The sequence below is a fragment of the Mesoplodon bidens genome, assembly GCF_964165515.1.
Source record: "Mesoplodon bidens genome assembly, chromosome: 13".
Lineage (NCBI taxonomy): Eukaryota > Metazoa > Chordata > Mammalia > Artiodactyla > Ziphiidae > Mesoplodon > Mesoplodon bidens.
This window is the reverse complement of record NC_138169.1, coordinates 26,658,083-26,673,679: the sequence shown is the minus strand read 5'-3', so window position 1 is coordinate 26,673,679 and position 15,597 is coordinate 26,658,083. Positions and strand designations below refer to the sequence as shown.

At 54.3% G+C, this 15,597-nt stretch overlaps 1 protein-coding gene across 2 annotated transcripts in view; it reads left to right on the top strand.

Moving 5' to 3' along the window:
• Positions 1 to 15,597, top strand: part of UBE2L3 (ubiquitin conjugating enzyme E2 L3) — a 42,203-nt gene continuing 26,606 nt past the window's right edge. The window contains exons 1-2 of one of the 2 annotated variants that reach the window (XM_081251693.1): positions 1 to 99; positions 13,472 to 13,567. In XM_081251693.1, the coding sequence (XP_081107819.1) occupies positions 73 to 99; positions 13,472 to 13,567 (123 nt within the window). In that variant the 5' untranslated portion in view covers positions 1 to 72. Of the gene's footprint in view, positions 100 to 8,231; positions 8,410 to 13,471; positions 13,568 to 15,597 lie in introns of those variants that run through there. The other variant, XM_081251694.1, reaches the window with a different exon arrangement.

Genomic DNA, 15,597 nt, shown 5'->3' with positions numbered 1-15,597 from the left:
TTCAGGAAGTGCGGGGGCTCCGGCGCCGGCCGCCGCGATGCATTCTGGGCCAGCAGCAGCACCAGAGCCAAGATGGCGGCCAGCAGGAGGCTGATGAAGGTAAAGACTATTCTCCGGCGCCGGCGGGCGGACTGGGAGTGGCGTCGGCCGGGGCCGCGCGGCCGCCCGGACCCCTCGGGGCGCTGCCGCCGCCCCCCGCCCCGCGTGGCGCCGCCGCCCAGGGCCGTGTGATGAGGGAGCTAAGGCGGCCGCTAGGCCACAGCCCAGGAGGGAGCGCCAGGCCGCGCCGCCCCGGCCCTTCGCCGCCCGTCCGGCTGCCCCGCCCGGCCCGCGGGCTCCCTCCGCGCGGCGGCGGAGGCAGCGGGAGGCCCACCGGGCGCCTGCGGAAGGCCCGAGCACCGATCCCGCGCCGCGGAGCTGCCCCGCCCTGGGCCATAGCGCACTGGGCTGGAAGCCGCCGGGACGGGCGGGCTGGGGGCTCGGGGCGGGGGCCGGCGGGCGAAAGTTAGGCCGGGCTGCCGCGGGCGATCGGGGTGCGCGGGGGCCGGCAGACTGTCGCTGCGACTGCTGGCAGACTGTCGCTGCGACTGCAGAGTCACACAGCGGCAAGTTCGGCCCCGGGGTGCAGGAGAGCGGGAGGGCGGAGAGCGGGGGGCGGCCGGCCGCGGCGCGGGCCTCCTGTCCCGTCCTCGTCATCCGTGCTCCGGGCCCTGCTGGAGCAAAGTGCCATTTTGGGGGTGGGGGTGGGAGTCAAAACCGACCAAAGTTTATAAAAATAACTTGGTACTTTGTATCTTGAACGCGGCGGGGTGCATTCTTGCTCGCTGGCTCCCCGGGTGAGGAGCACAGATGCCACCCGGGCCCAGTCCTTTCTCGAGTGTGTTTGCCGGCGTCCCCCAGAGCCGATCTCGCCTAGGTTTGCGAGTCGGCCGCCCTGCCGGTGGTGCTGCCGGGCTGCACCGGGCCGAAAATCAAAAGGGCCCAAGAGCTGGCTTCCTGGGGGGAGATAAAGGGCTGGGGTTCCTCCTGGGCAGAGCAGTGCTCCGGAGAGCCAAACGTTGAGTTTGGAGTCCCAGCCTCCGGGCCCTCCCTCCCTGGGAACGTTTCCTTTCTTTTGTTCCCTAAGGACTAGACACGACATTGAACTTCATAAGACTGGATTGGAAGTGGGCACAAAAGAAGAGTCAGCAGAGTCCAGACTTCTCTCTTCTCTGTCAGTGACACCACCGTCCACACAGTCGTCCGGATGGGAAGACTGTTATTCATTTATTTCCCTGCTCTACTTCCCAGAGGCAGTCATCCTTGCTGCCTTTCGTATTTTACTTTAAAGGTTTCTTGAGTTCCTGACTTCTTCTCTAATCTTACTGAGATTACTTGAATCCATACCCTCACCTCTCAGGTGCCTTTCTGAGTTCTCTCCTTCTCTGACTCGCCTTCTTGGCCACCACAGTTCCTTTTCTAAAGCAGATATTTAATCCTTTCATGCTCCTGACCTAACCTCCGTGATTTTATTGTCCTAACTTAATCCTAACTTCCTGGCAGCAAGACCCTTAGGCTGCTGGAAAGTAATCTGTTCAGCCACACCTCCTGCTCCTTGGTTCGACATCACTCTTGCACCTGATCACCGTAGCTGCCATTTTCCTTAGCCTTGACTTTGTGCAGCTCTGTACTTCATGTTCATGATGGTGTGTAATTTTCCCTATGAAGTAGACCCTATTATTCCCATTTTGTAGGTGAGAAAATGGAATGCAGGGAGAATCGCTGGCTTGCCCCAGTTTTCTAGCTAGGGAGAGAGTGAGCTGTGATGTGACTAGTTCTGTCTGACCCGAGAGCCCCCGGCCCTTAGGTGGCTTTTGCACTCGCTGTTTGCTCTCCCTGAGAAAAGCTACCTTCCCCTTGCCTTTCATCCCCTTCCAGGGAAGTCCTGGGTTCAACTCCGAGGCCAGCTACTCTGAGGCCTTGCCTCCCCCATCAGAATGAGTTGTTTCCGCCTTTGTGTGACCACAGCACTTTCTTTATGTTTCTCTTTGAGCACTTGTCACAATCGGATTTGTGTTAGACTTGCCTTTCCTACCAGGGTCTGAGTTCCTCAAGGGCAGGGATCTTGACCTAATTCATCCTGGTATCCCTTAGTCTAGGCCAGCTGACCCAGTTTGGGGCTCCCAGACTCCCAGGGGTCTGAGAGGGGAGTTACTATGGTTTTTCAATTATTTTTGTGTTTCAAAAAAATTAGAGTTTAGGAAAAAATATGTAACATTAACTGAGTACTTGTTAAGTGCTAGATCGTTTACGTAAGTTTTTTTTAATGTTTTCAATAACTCTTAAAGGTAGTGTGTTGTCATCTTTATTTTACCAACGAGGAGGTTGTGAGGCTTAGCAGACCATCCTGGAGAGAGATGAGATGCTACATCTCCCTGGCTCCCTATCCCAAGTTCCATGCCCCTTGTCACATGGCCTCCTTTCTTATTCCAAGGATGCATGGAGGAGTATGTTGATTCCTGACTCTTGCCTGGAGATTCTTTCAGTTTAGTAGGGGATGCTCGTTACAAGATGGTAATCATTGGCTCTGAGAGTCAGTGTTTAGGCCTGGTTAATTAAAAAAAAAAATTTATTGAATGAGGTTGATCAGTACATGGGCTGGATAATAAAAAGGATTTTCAGTGGTGAAAAGTAAACACGTTGAATAATCAAATGGATTACATCTTAACTGAAAATTTCCTCAAAAACCATTTTCTGAGACACTTGGAGTCAAAGATTTCTTTGTAACAATGGACTATCTGCAGATAGTGTAAAATACATTATTAAAAGTAGAGTGATTTGCATATATCAGGCTGAGAAGTTATTTTAGGCAAAGTGAATATGATAAAGTCTTTAATTTAAAAAGCAATTGCCAAAAGGATTAGCCTTTTTCAGAACACTTTAGGAATTACAATGTTAATAAAACATTAAATACATTTTAATTTGCAAGCAGCTAATCCAGCATGGATGGCAACTGCCAGATTGTAACCATTGCTTCAGTCAGGAGGGGAAATAGCTACAAAAGTGAAACCTGTAGGTGTGGCTGAGGGAAATTGATTGCAGTCTGTTCATTTCTTTTTAGCCTCTCAATTGCAGGCATCTCCTGGAAGGGCCCTCCAGCTGGGTATCTTCCCAGAAGGGCTTTTCTCAGTGGGGAAATTTGTAGATTTAAAAGAGGAGTGACATTTTATTATTTATTATGGCATAACTCTTGAGATAAGAAATTGAGATGTGTAGCAACCTGTTAATGCTCTTTAAATACTGCTCACTCAGAGCTCCATGTTGGTGTACTTTCAGCCCATAATCACATGTGAATGAGTAGGAGGAGTTGCTAAATAATAGTTCATTGGAATTCATTGTACTAAACAGTGAACTAGTTTGCTCTTGAGTGCAGGTGTAGTACTCCCTGAGGTTGGGTAATGAACACAAGGAGCGGTGAGTGTGTCTGGTGGGTGTGTTGTGCATGAGGGGAGTTTTACAGATGGTGTCAGTGTTCTGAATCCACTGGGTTTTTGGGACTCGAGGAAAGCACAGCATTTTTTACCCTAAATTCATGCATCGCAATGAGTTGGACTATTTTAGCCTCCCTTAATGATATTCTTTGTAAATGTTTCTCTCTTAAGAGGTAATTGGGACAGGCCCTGGGAAAGAGAGTATGCTCATTATTGCAATATTGGAACCTTTTCTTGAGGTGTACACGAGAACAAAAACACTTGTCTCAGGGTACTTAGACCTATTCAGATTTTGCTACAACTCTGAGTTAAGAGGCTGTTGATTTAGTGTTTTATTACATCAGGTCACTTGAAAGTATTCTCACTCTTGGAAAGTATCACTAAATGTTCTAGAGATAACTTCTCTTTTCTTTGATGCAACAGTAAGTTGGGAATTAAAGCTTACAGAACCATCCCTCCTTGGGCCTTGACTCCCCCCACCCCCACCCCACCCCTCCTCAGGAGTTTCCTTTGAATGGTGCTGGACCTGCAGGCCTCCGGGTCTGAGCCCCGCCTGTGCCCCCACGTCTCTCTTGCCTCCCTTAGTTAATGGACCACTTGTCTACTCCATCACCAAGGAAGAACCTGGGGGAACCTGCCTCACCCCTTCCTTCCACATTGAGCCACTTGCCAGATTTTGCTGAACTAGGCCTTTATCTCCTTTCTCCGCCTGTCTTTTCTGCATCTCCGCTGCCATGCCCTTCATGCAGGCCGTCCCTGTTGTGGTGGACACCTGCCTGGGATCGCTGAGTGGGTTCTTTGTGCTTGTCCCCAGTCAGCTCCTCACTCCCACGTCATCCCTAAGCGGCAGTGCATTGGAGAGAAGTGCTCACGCCCAGGCCTTGCCCCTAGAAACCGGATCCAGGTTCGGTAGGGCAGGACCCACACTCCTCAGCGTGTCCTGTCGGGGGTTGGGCTCGTCAGCCTCATCTCCCCCGCTTGCCCTGGGATCCCCTGGGCCCGTGAGCTCTGCACTCCCCGGCCTCCAGGGGCCACCCGGCTCGTCTCTCTGCACCAGGGCGACTCCTTGACTCAGCTCCGGGGGGGGGGTCCTCCTCTGGGCTGTGCCCTCAAGGAGTTGAAGGAGGGAGAAGAACGGCCCAGCCTAGAACAAAGGTCCTGGGCTGCCCGTGTGTGCTGGACACCTGCCAGCTGAGGAGTTGGGGGGGGGGGGTAAGCCCCTCTGGCGGGAGGAGGCCGAACTTGGTCTGGCCCTTCACTCTGAGCAGGGCTTTGGTAGCTTACTGGGCAGCTGGTGAGGGTGAGGAGCTTTCATCCTTCAGAACAGATGTAGTAACCCCTGGCCATGTGCTTCTGACCTTGCTCGGTCCCCTCTTTGAATTTTAGGGAGGCCACCCCTGTGGCGCTTTCCAGAAGCACTGGGGACTGACCTGGTTTTACCCTCCTCAGCATGCCCAGCGTGCCTGGCCCTCCAGGACAAGCCCTCCCTCCCTCGGCTCGGCCGCTGGCAGAGCTGCCTCTGCACGAGGGAGGCCAGCGCGGGTGGGTTTCAGGACAGGTGGCAGAGAGACGCTGTGCCTTTCAATTGAGGATCCAGTGGAGCCCCAGGTGCGGCGTCCAGAAGCGGCCGCTCGCTGGTGAGGGCTCTGCTGGCATGTGTCTCCTGTCCAGACTCCTTCTGTGTGTTCTCCAGGGCTTGGGTGAGCCTCACCCTCGCCCGGGAGAAAGGGGGAGGAAAGGGTCTTCCATTCAGGGCAGAGCTATTGAGAGTGGAATACTGCAGAGCGATTAAGAGCTCAGGTGCTGGAGCATGTGTCCTGATCTGCCGCGTCTTAGCTGAGTGAACCCAGGCAAGTTGCTTAACCTCTCTGTGCATTAGTCATGTCATCTGTGTGAAGATTGAGTTACTACATATCAAGCGCTCAGAAGAGCGCCTGGCATGTACTAAGTGTGGGTGTCAGCACGGGAGCCAGGAGAGTGGCCTGGCGGGAGGGAGGGAGGGAGGGTTTGGAGGAGATGGTGCTGCCCTCGGGGGTCATGGGTTGGGGCAGGGAGGACAGGAAGCCCCCCTCTCCACACGCCCTCCCGACTCTTGAAGTCACCTGTTCCTGAGGGTTAGTGAGAGGTTTCCTGAGACAGCTGTGCGAACGTGTCTTTGTTTAAAGATGTTTACTTTTTCCAGCAAAATTACACAGCTTTTGAATTCAAAATCAGTGTCTCAGAATCTCACCTGTGTGTTTTCTCTTCCTGTGCTGAGTGTGTGGGCCAATGAGGCCGCTGAGCTGGGCTGGCGGTCCCGTCAAGGATGCTGTGCCTTTGGTCTCCTGCTCCAGGTCCTCCAGGCCTTGGCCGCAGTCTCTAGCGTCCAGAGATGCAGGGCCCTGACAGGTGGGAGGCTGAGGCCCAGCCACCACCCACGGGCCACCACCCATGGGTGAGGCCAGCCAGGCGCTCCCTGCTCTCAGGGTTTCTCTCCTGCTTTTCACATGGCTGCCTGTAAGAAGGGACGGGATGGAGAGTAAAGTTCGTCTCAGGTTAGGTGGTGGTGGGGTTTGTGCTGTTTTGAACAGTTCCAGGCCTGTATCAGTTGGAGTTTTCCGTACTCCTTATCTTGCCAGATTTTGTTTCTGCTTCTCACTAGCAAGTTCGGCAAAGGGGTGAAGTGTGCCGGACAGCCCCTGGCCCAGTGGACACATGTGCAGCCAAAGCAGGGACTGGCATCAGGTCCAGTGCTTCTGCTGGTGCTCCCTGTCTGAGTGGACTGGGCAGTGGCTGTAGCTCCGAAGTCAGATGGCCCCTGAGCCCTTCCTGAAATGGTCTGTGAATGTGTGCGTCCGCCCCCCGCCCCCGTGCCAGTCATTGGAAAACTCAGCACAGGAAAGCCACTTTACAGGTGGATCTGCTGCATGGTCCACATGACTGTCCCTGTCTCCATTCCGGGATGCTGAACTCCAGAGTGTGATGCAGGTCAGAGTGCCAGGCCCACCCCCGTTCAGTTGGAGGCACATGTGCATCCCGGAGTGAGGCCACCGTGCAGAGTGGGCCAGAGCGTGTGGGCAGCGCTGAGTGTCCCCTGCAGCCGTGTCCTGTTGGCACGACCGTGCGCGGGCGGCCTGCTCCCTGGAGCAGCGTGCTGTGGTTGAGTTCTCCAAGACCTGGTTCAGATCCTCATCTCTGCCGTGGGCTCATCTGTGTCCTCGCCCTGAGCCTCAGTGTCCTGATTTTTCCAAAGGGACAGTGACACTCCCTCATAGAGTGAGGACCATCGCTGTGTGTGTCCATCCTGGCAGTAACTGAGTGTGACATAGCTGGCACGCCACTGGCTCGCTGTGGAGACGTGGTGGTGGGGGCCCCTTGGCTGAGCAATCACTGAAATAAGAGACTCATGTCCTGGAGCTTTGAAGCCTTATGTTTTAGATTTACAGTGTATTGAATTACATTAAGGTCATAATTGAGTGTCATTGCCACTGTTTCCTTTGTGCAAGCTTGGAAAGTGCATTTCTGTCAAAATTAGTCACTTTGATATAGTCCCACAAGCAGGAAGTAGCTCTTTCAAATTACTAACGTCCCACCAGTTGCGTGGCTGATTTGACAGGGATCTCGTACTTTCCCTTGAACGTCGGGCTCTACCTGCCGGGTTTCATTTTGCCTGGATGGGAGAGCCTAGAAGTGTTCCTGGCACAGAAGAAACAGTCGCGGGGTGACTTGCCGTAAATGGAGGGCTCAGGTGAAGGCTGCGTGTGTTCGTCCTTTTGTCATCCAGAGTCTGGGAAAGTGCAGTTCCAGGGCCGCCAGGCCCCCCAGGATCCTGACCAGGGAATGGGAGCCCCCACCCCCCTTGCCCACTGCTCTGTGGCTGGACATCCATGGAACAACAGCTCTGGCTCAGGCTCTAGTCCTGGCTCTGCCCTGTCCAAGGTCTGTCTGTGACTAGGTCCCTCTCAGCCTCTCTCCAGCTTTCCCTCCTGTCAAATAAAGCTGACGGGTTGGCCTGGCCCCCCTCAGGGGCATCGTGAGGCTCTGGTCTCTGCTTCTCACTCAGGGTCTGGCTCCTGCTGTTCACGTGGCTGGGTGGGGTGTGCGCCTCTTGCACAAATGCCCACATCTTCCCTAGCATGCCTCCTCCTGTTCTGCTTTGTTGGGATTTTGAAGGTGACAATGCCCTGTGGAGGGGAGTGTGATGCGCCATTGGCAGGCCCCTGTCTTATGCTTCTTTGTCTTTTTCTTTTTAATTGGATCAGGTCATTTCTGAAAGCTTTGTACTAACAACCGTAAACATCTTCATTTCTCCTTTAAGGCCCCTGTGAGCTCTGGTCATAGGCTGTCAACACCAATGTCATGTCATGTGTATGTCCTGTTATATAGAACAGATAGAGTATGTACGTTGGTGCCCTGACACTCTTAGATTTTAAGAAGTGTGGTGACACAGTTGTGGAGGGGAATGAACCAAACCCTAATTGAGTACCTCCTGCCAGCTTCAGCACCATCCAGCGTTTCTTGTAATTCTCAGCAGGGCCCTGAGGAGTAAGCTTCCTACCGTAAGACTAGACTCCTAGACTCGAGCTTCAGGTGGCGTGAAGGGTGGGGCTGGGTTGAGCCCGGGCCTGTCTGACTCCAGAGTCCTCTGCTCTTCCTGGTCCACTGATGATTTGTTGAAAAAACCACCTACCAAATCAAAATATTGTTTCTGTGTATTATATATAAAATAAGTGTTGAAGAGAATGGTTGGGGATTGAAATATTCTGCTTTTATCGCCCATAGGAAGGTTCAGCAGAGAAGGTTCAACAGTAGAATAAGCAATATAAGTCACAGACAGCATGCACCTTCTAAGAAAAGTTCAGACCGGTTTCCGGGTTTCTGTCGGCGCAGACTTGTTGCTGTCAGAGGGACTCCTCGCCTTGCTTCTGTGTGCCTGGCCCAGTGGGAGGCCTTTGCTCTGGTAGGAGCTTGTTTGCAGATGTGGAAGTGACACTGAGTCAGGGACTTGGTCTCTTCTTTGCTGGAAGGCTGGGTTGTTCTCAAGGAGGGGTGCCCCTCACTGTGGCCTGGGACCCCTGGCCCAGGTGCCTGGTGCTCTCTGGAGGTTCTCAGTCTGTGGGTCCACGGGAGTCAGGCACCCCTCACTCCCCCCTGCGCCTGGGACCCACACCCTGGCCGAGTCCCCAGAATTAGTAGCCTTTCCAGCCAAGCTCTGTTCCTGTTGCTTCCCTAACCACCCGGGGGTTCCTTCCTTCTACGGCTCTGCCTGCGTCTCCCACGGGGACACCTATTCTCCTCTCCACCCCAGGGTCCATCCTCCCCCTCCCTCAGGGCTGGTGTCAGCCTCTCCCGTGAAGCTGTTGGCCGCTGCTGTAGGCCCCCCACACACCCCCGCAGGTCCCCAGAGCAGCTCCTCTCTCTTAACCCAGCTTCAACAGCCAGGAAGACCTTCAGCTTTACTTTCTGTAGTTCTTTAGGGGCGCATTGTGCTTTTTTCCGTTTAGCAAATAGGAAATTACACCATGATATTAAATATGTCTTTTTTAAAAACTGTACCAGCGTCCCCTACCTTGACACTCGCCATCCACAGCATTGATTTGACATCTGAAGCAGCCGTGACTCAGACAGCTGATTTTTCCTTTCCTTTCTGGATTTCATTTTTCATTTTTCTTTTTTGTTGAAGTATGGTTGATTTACCGTGTTGTGTTTCAGGTGTACAGCACAGTGATGCAGTTATATATACACACACATATATATAAGTTCTTTTCCAGCTTCTTTTTTCTTATATGTTTTTATAAAATACTGAGTATAGTTCCCTGTGTTATACAATAGGTCCTTGTTGGTTATCTGTTTTACACATAGTATGTCTGGATTTCTTAAAGAGGACCATGGCCTCACACTGATTAGGAACCACTGGCTCCTGAGGGCTTCTCAGTGTGTGAGGATTACCCAGGGAGATTGTAAACAGTCGAATATCAAAGAAGGAAAGAAACAGAGACTTTGTTAATTCTTCCCCAGCTCAGATGTGTTCACTGCGTTGTGAGACGAGGGCGTGCTGTGTATAACGTGTCCTGCTCCCTGTCTCTGCTCAGGGACCAGCGAGTCTCCTGCTAGGGCCGGGCCGTGTCCCCTGCTGGTGCCCACGGGGCTGTCGGGCAGTGGTCGCTTGTGCCCGATGCCACGCTTTGGCCTGGAGTGTCGGCGACGTGCCGAGGTCCCCCTCTGGGCTTTGAGGAGTGCAGCCCTCTCTCTCCCTCGCCACTCACCCTGCCCAGGAAGCCCACTCCCCACCAGGAGGGGGACGTGTGAGTGTCTGGTTCTCCTTCCCTGGTGTCTCTCTCGGCCTGTCAGCATCGTCCCATCTGCCTGAAGCAGCTGATCGACTGCTCTTACACAACTGTCGCAGACATTTGTGGGGCATGTTTTGTCAGTCCCTGTGGTTCTTGGCTTTGGTCTTCCCAACTCCGTTCTGGAGCTGGGCCCCTCTTTCTCCCACCATCCGGCGGACGTTCCAACTCTGAATCTACGTGGCCTCCTTGCCATTCCTTCCCCCGTTCTTCATCTTCAGTTACAGGCTGCAGTCACGCTGGAGGGTTTGTCAGGCCTTCAGATGAACCGGTCTCTCTTTTTTTGTTCCTATAAATTTATTTGTTTAATTTATTTATTTTTGGCTGCATTGGGTCTGTTGCTGCACGTGGGCTTTCTCTTGGTTGTGGTCCGCGGGCTTCTCATTCTCTTTTCTTGTCGCAGAGCACAGGCTCTAGGCGCGCGGGCTTCAGTAGTTGTGGCTCGCGGGCTCTAGAGCACAGGCTCAGTAGTTGTGGTGCACGGGCTTAGTTGCTCCACGGCATGTGGGATCTTCCCAGACCAGGGTTCGAACCCGTGCCCCCTGCATTGGCAGGCGGATTCTTAACCACTGCACCACCAGGGAAACCCCCGTCTCTTCTCTGAATGACTTGAGTCGGTCTTCAGCTTGTTCTTGGTGGAGGCGTGATTGGTATTTCGGGCTGAACAGTTCATGTCTGCGGGACTGTCTTGCGCATCTCAGGACTTTCAGCGTCCCGGCCCCCAAGAGTGTCAGTGGTTCTCAGCAGCTGCGGCTCTGGAGGGCGTTGGGAAGCTGGGTGGAGCAGTGTCACAGGCCTGGCATCTAGTGGGCAGGGCTCAGCGCCATCCTGTTGAGAAACTCCCAGGGGCTGCCTGGCATTCCCTGGAGATGACAGGACTGGATGGCTGGCTTGTTTGTCTTGGTTTCTCTTACTTCTGCCTTATACCCACTTGTTGTTCTTTAGAACTATGCAAAGGCGCCTGCCTCGTCATTTTTGCTGAGCGTCACTTGACAGCAAGCTGGCTTGAGCTTACCCGGTAACCATGCTCCGGGCTTCCCAAGCATCCCAGCTCTGCTGTCACAGCATCGCCGTCTTCTCCTGCGGGTAGGGGGGGCAGGGTTGCTGTCCTTCGCGCACCGAGCGGAGCGGCTCCCGTCTTTGTTCCCGTGTCTCTTGATATCAGAGCATGATAGTTGCCCACCCTGCACCCCTGCCAACATGCCCACTCGCCCCTGTTTCTTGAGAAGGTTCAGTTTCTCACTGCCAAGTTACGGTGGACAGTCCTACCTGCCACGTTTTTGTAATTTCCTTTGAAATGTACCTTCTTGTGTTTATTACCCATACCTCGTGTTGTTAGTGTGTGGATTTCTGAAGCTGTAAAGTATATTTATAGATTATTTTAAAATTTATTTTGTCCTATGAATATTGCATCTATTCTCTGTTGTTTCTTCTTTCTTACTCTTTTTTTTTTTTTAATTTTTAAAAAATTTTTTGGCCTTGCTGCGCGGCATACGGGATGCAGGATCTTCCTGAGCAGGGATTGAACCCGTGCCCCCTGCAGTGGTAGCATGGAGTCTTAACCACTGGACCACCAGAGAAATCCCTGTTTGACTGTCTAATTTCACAATTCTATCTGGAATTTTTTCCCGTCTGTATTTGGTTTAAACATTTTTTAGCTTGGTAGGACTCAGCGCTACGGGACGTGGTCTCTTCTGTTTCTAGACAAGAATCTTACTCTAGTGCCTTGAGCCAAGGGCCGGAAGGTCACAGCACATAGAGAGCCCTGTTTACCCCAGAGCCTCGCCCCTCTCCAATCCCCTGCTTCCCATCCGATCACTCACCGGATCACTAAGCAGATATTGTATTTGCATGTGACCATGGGCTCCTGGGCTTTCTGACCCCTGCCGTGCGCCTCTTCTTTTGGAGCTTACGTTCTGTTTGGGGAGTGGACCAGAGTGGGAGTGTGGGTGTGAGATTTGTTTCTTCCCCTTCCTGAATGTGCCCAGGCTTCATAATCCCCAGGAGAGCCTTTCCGATGAGCCCTGGGCATTAGTAGGAGGACCAGCTGACAGCTGGCAGGTCGGGTGGTCTCTCAGGTTCCATGATTCCCCTCCTGCGGGTTCAGGAAGAGGAGCCAGGCCACCCCTTCCCCCACTGCTGGGGCCATGGCCACTAGCATCTTCCTCGTGGAAGCTGAGCATTGCTTAGAAATGGAGCTCATCCTCTCACTGTGCAGCTTGCTAAAAATCCCCATTTCTCTCCATCCCACACCTGCTAGACCAGAGTTTCTGGCCCTGGGGCCCAGGCCGACGAGTGTGGTGGGCAGCTAGGGCTGGCAAGCAGCAGTCTTCCCTGTGGGAAGAGACTCAGCCTGGCCCCTGCCACCAAGCAGCAGCGTGTCCCACCTGTCTCCTCTGTGTGGTCACTTGGCGTGCTGTCCTCCTCATCCTGCCGCGTGCCAGGCACACCTGTAACATTGGCTCAGCCCCTTTTCTCGGGACTCTTCTCCTTCCTTATCTCGTATCCCCCAAGGTGCCTTGTACACTGGCTGTTTGATGGGAATGTGGGGCGCAGAGGATGGGGGCGCTGGTTCAGAGCCTCCGTGCCATCCTGCGCCACGGCACCAAACATGAAGGGGCTTCCTGGTTCTAGAGGGCTGTGGGGGCTGGACCAGCGAGGAGGAAGCCCGGGCTGTGGGACGCCATCCTGTGGGCCCCGCGGAGGAGGCAGGGCTGGGCCAGGTGGTGCCGTGGGGTTGCAGAGAGAGGCATCCAGGAGATGCGGAGGACGCTGTTGTGTCGTGGATGAGAGCCGGGTCGGGGCGTGGTGAGGGAGCGCCTCACTCTAGGCTCTGATGATGGAGGAGCATGGGGGACCCAGGTGGGTGGGTGGCTGTGCAGTGGGTGGCTTGGGCCATAACGCCTATTGGACGGTCACTCGAGTTGTCAGGGAAGCGGTGGGAAATGTCAGGCTAGTGCAGGGTTGAAAAACAAGTGACAGACAATTCTAGGCTAGAGACAGGACAGGGCCCTGATGTCGCCTGGCCGGCCGTGCTTCCTGGATGAAGTGGAGTTTGTATGATAACAACCCCTCATATATTTGCAAGGCGTTCTCTTGCTCATAGCATGGTTCCCCCTCCTTGTCTACATCTTTGGGTCTCAATGCCCTTCTTTTGCAGCAGAGGAAACCGAGGCTTAGTGAAGGTTTCCATCCTCCCTCACCCCCGATCCAGCCCCAGCCTGGGTCGTCGTGCCCCAGCCATGTGCCCTGTGGAGGGAGAGCCCTTCTGAAACTGCACTCCGGCGTTGGGTGGAAAACTGTGGATTTGTTTGCTTCTCTTCCCCAGTTCCATTCACCTTTACACAGAGGCAGCGCTTCATAGATCTGGGTTGGAAGGAGTCAGGTCTGCAGCACCTGGCCTGTGCCCCTGCTGCGTGGGGACAGCCCATAGGGGAGGGGATCGTCCACTGGGGCTGTGGGTTCACCAAAGTGGTTGCTTGTCTTGGTCTGGGGTACGGGTCAAGGGGGCCACTGCGGCTCCAGGCCTCTTAACCAGGCCAGGGCATCCAGCCATGCTCTGAGATGGCCTTGGTGGCGGTGTTGGCACTTGGTTTAATTTGAGGGAGTCAGGAGGGTTCTAATGTGTGGTGCTTTCCCCTATTTGACACCCCTTTATGCTTTGTCAATCAACAGGAGCTTGAAGAAATCCGCAAATGTGGGATGAAAAACTTCCGTAACATCCAGGTTGATGAAGCTAATTTATTGACTTGGCAAGGGCTTATTGTTCCTGTGAGTATTGAACACCTCCACTTCTTACCAGATTATTCTTTACGCTGATGTGTGTGCTGCGGGCTTCTCTCTCTGCTCCCAAGGCGGCTATGACTCTAGGCGGCCAGCAGGTGCCCAAGGCGGCTGTCGCGGAGGCTCACAGGGCAGGGCCGTGAAGGGGAGCCCATCTAGGCTCTGGTCTCCTGACATTCTGGGGTCCGAGCCTTCCAGGCCTGTGGGGGTCAGCCCGGAAAGGACGTGTGTCTGTGCTCGTGCTCTTCCCTGGCTCCTCTCTGCCTGGCCGCATTTGTCCAGACGGCCGCTTTCTCCGACCTCTCTTGGGAGGTAGTAGGTGTTTCCATCCACGTCTTCTCTTGGCTCTCCTGCCTGGGTTTGCGTCTGTGTCTCTAACCCTCTGGACACCTGTGTTCCAGGTTTTATTCTTGGGACCCTCCAGTCTGTGCCTCCCATTGGTCTCAAGTCCCTTTGCCTAGTGGCCCCCCAGTGTTTCTCTGGGGCATCTGCCCCCACGCCCCACTCCCTGTTGCCCAGACTTCCTTTGGGCGCTCTGGCCCCCTCCTCACCACAGCTTCCTGTGGCCTCCCTGCCCTCTGGATTCCGCATCTGCTCTTTCTGCAGCCCTTCATCTCCCCCTCCAGAGGCTTGTCCCACGCTGACTCCAGCTGTGACCCCGGTTTCCCTGCCCTCCCAGAACTGCTTCTGGCAGCACCTGGCCCACGTCCTCAGCCCTGGCTCGGCAGGTCCAGCCCCGGCCCTGAGGTCCTCACTCCTGTCCTGCCACTTCCTCTCAACTCTTAGCCATGGCTCTTGTCCAGCCTCTTGCCTTTCTTTTGCTCTGTTTTGTCTCTTGGGGACCTTGCTTCTTCCAGTGTCAGGTCACTGGGTTCTTGCTGGACGTGGAGGGGTGCGTCTTGGCCTCTGCTCCTGCCCGCTTGCCAGAGGCAGCCTTACTTGGACGTCACGTGCCTTCCGTGTCCCCGGCTTGCGACAGAGACCCTCTGTGCCAGTGACCCCCGTTCCTTCCTGTTCTTCCCACCCCCCCGCCGCCTCCTTTCATCCCCCCTGCCCTGTGCCTCTCCCCCTCCCCCCGCGCCCCCCATGCCCACCCCACCGCCCAATGTAAAATCTCTCCTTATGAAGAGATGGGTCACTTTGCCAGAGCCGAGCAGAGGGCACGCTGACCGGAGATGCTTCCTTCTTGACACTGGTTCTAGGTCATGCTTTTTTAACAGTCCCTGGAACTTGAACAGCAAATATTGGATTTGTAGTTTATTTTTATAATCATTTGGATAACTAAGGAAAGATATGCTTTGTAGTGTTTCAGTGCACACCAAAAATTATAAACCTGGCAGCGTCCAGCCTGGTTTTGCCCCCAGCGCTTGCCCACTATGGGGACCTATTAGATGTTGAGTGGAAGGATGGCCAAGACCATCTGACCCCTGGCACTTTCCTAATTGAGATTTTGTTTCCTACTGATAAAAAATAGGTAAATAGTTAAGATGTGGATCTTTTGAAAAATGATAAGAACGACCGGGACAGTTTTAAGCGGTCAGGCTGGGCAGCCTACTGTGGGAGCTTAGTAGCCAGCTCCAAGGGTAGGTGGCTCTCTGGCAGGAGCCTCCCTGGTGTCGCATCGGCAGAGCCTGTGGAACGGGCGACTTCTCATTGAGCCCCGCATGGAGATGGCTGGTAGAGTCCCAGTGGCCTGGGCCAAGCCTCCAGGCAGTGTCTGGAGCATCTGGGGAAGCTGTGCCTGGAGACAGTGCTGTGGCCAGGGCTCCTCTCGCCCTGCTCACGCTGCCTCTTCCTACTTCTCTGGCTTCCTTCCTGTGAGCACGGCCTGGGCCCCTGGGTTGGCGTGAGGAGAGTTTCAAGGAGAAGGTTGGCAACTACTCTGTCCAGGGTCCCCACTAGTACCCCACACCTGGGCCTCGGGTCTTCCTGCTCTGTAGGGGCTGGGTCAGCAAGGGGTCTTCTCCCCAAACTCACCTGCGATCCATCCAGCTGGAGTGAAAGCAGGGCCAAGCTGA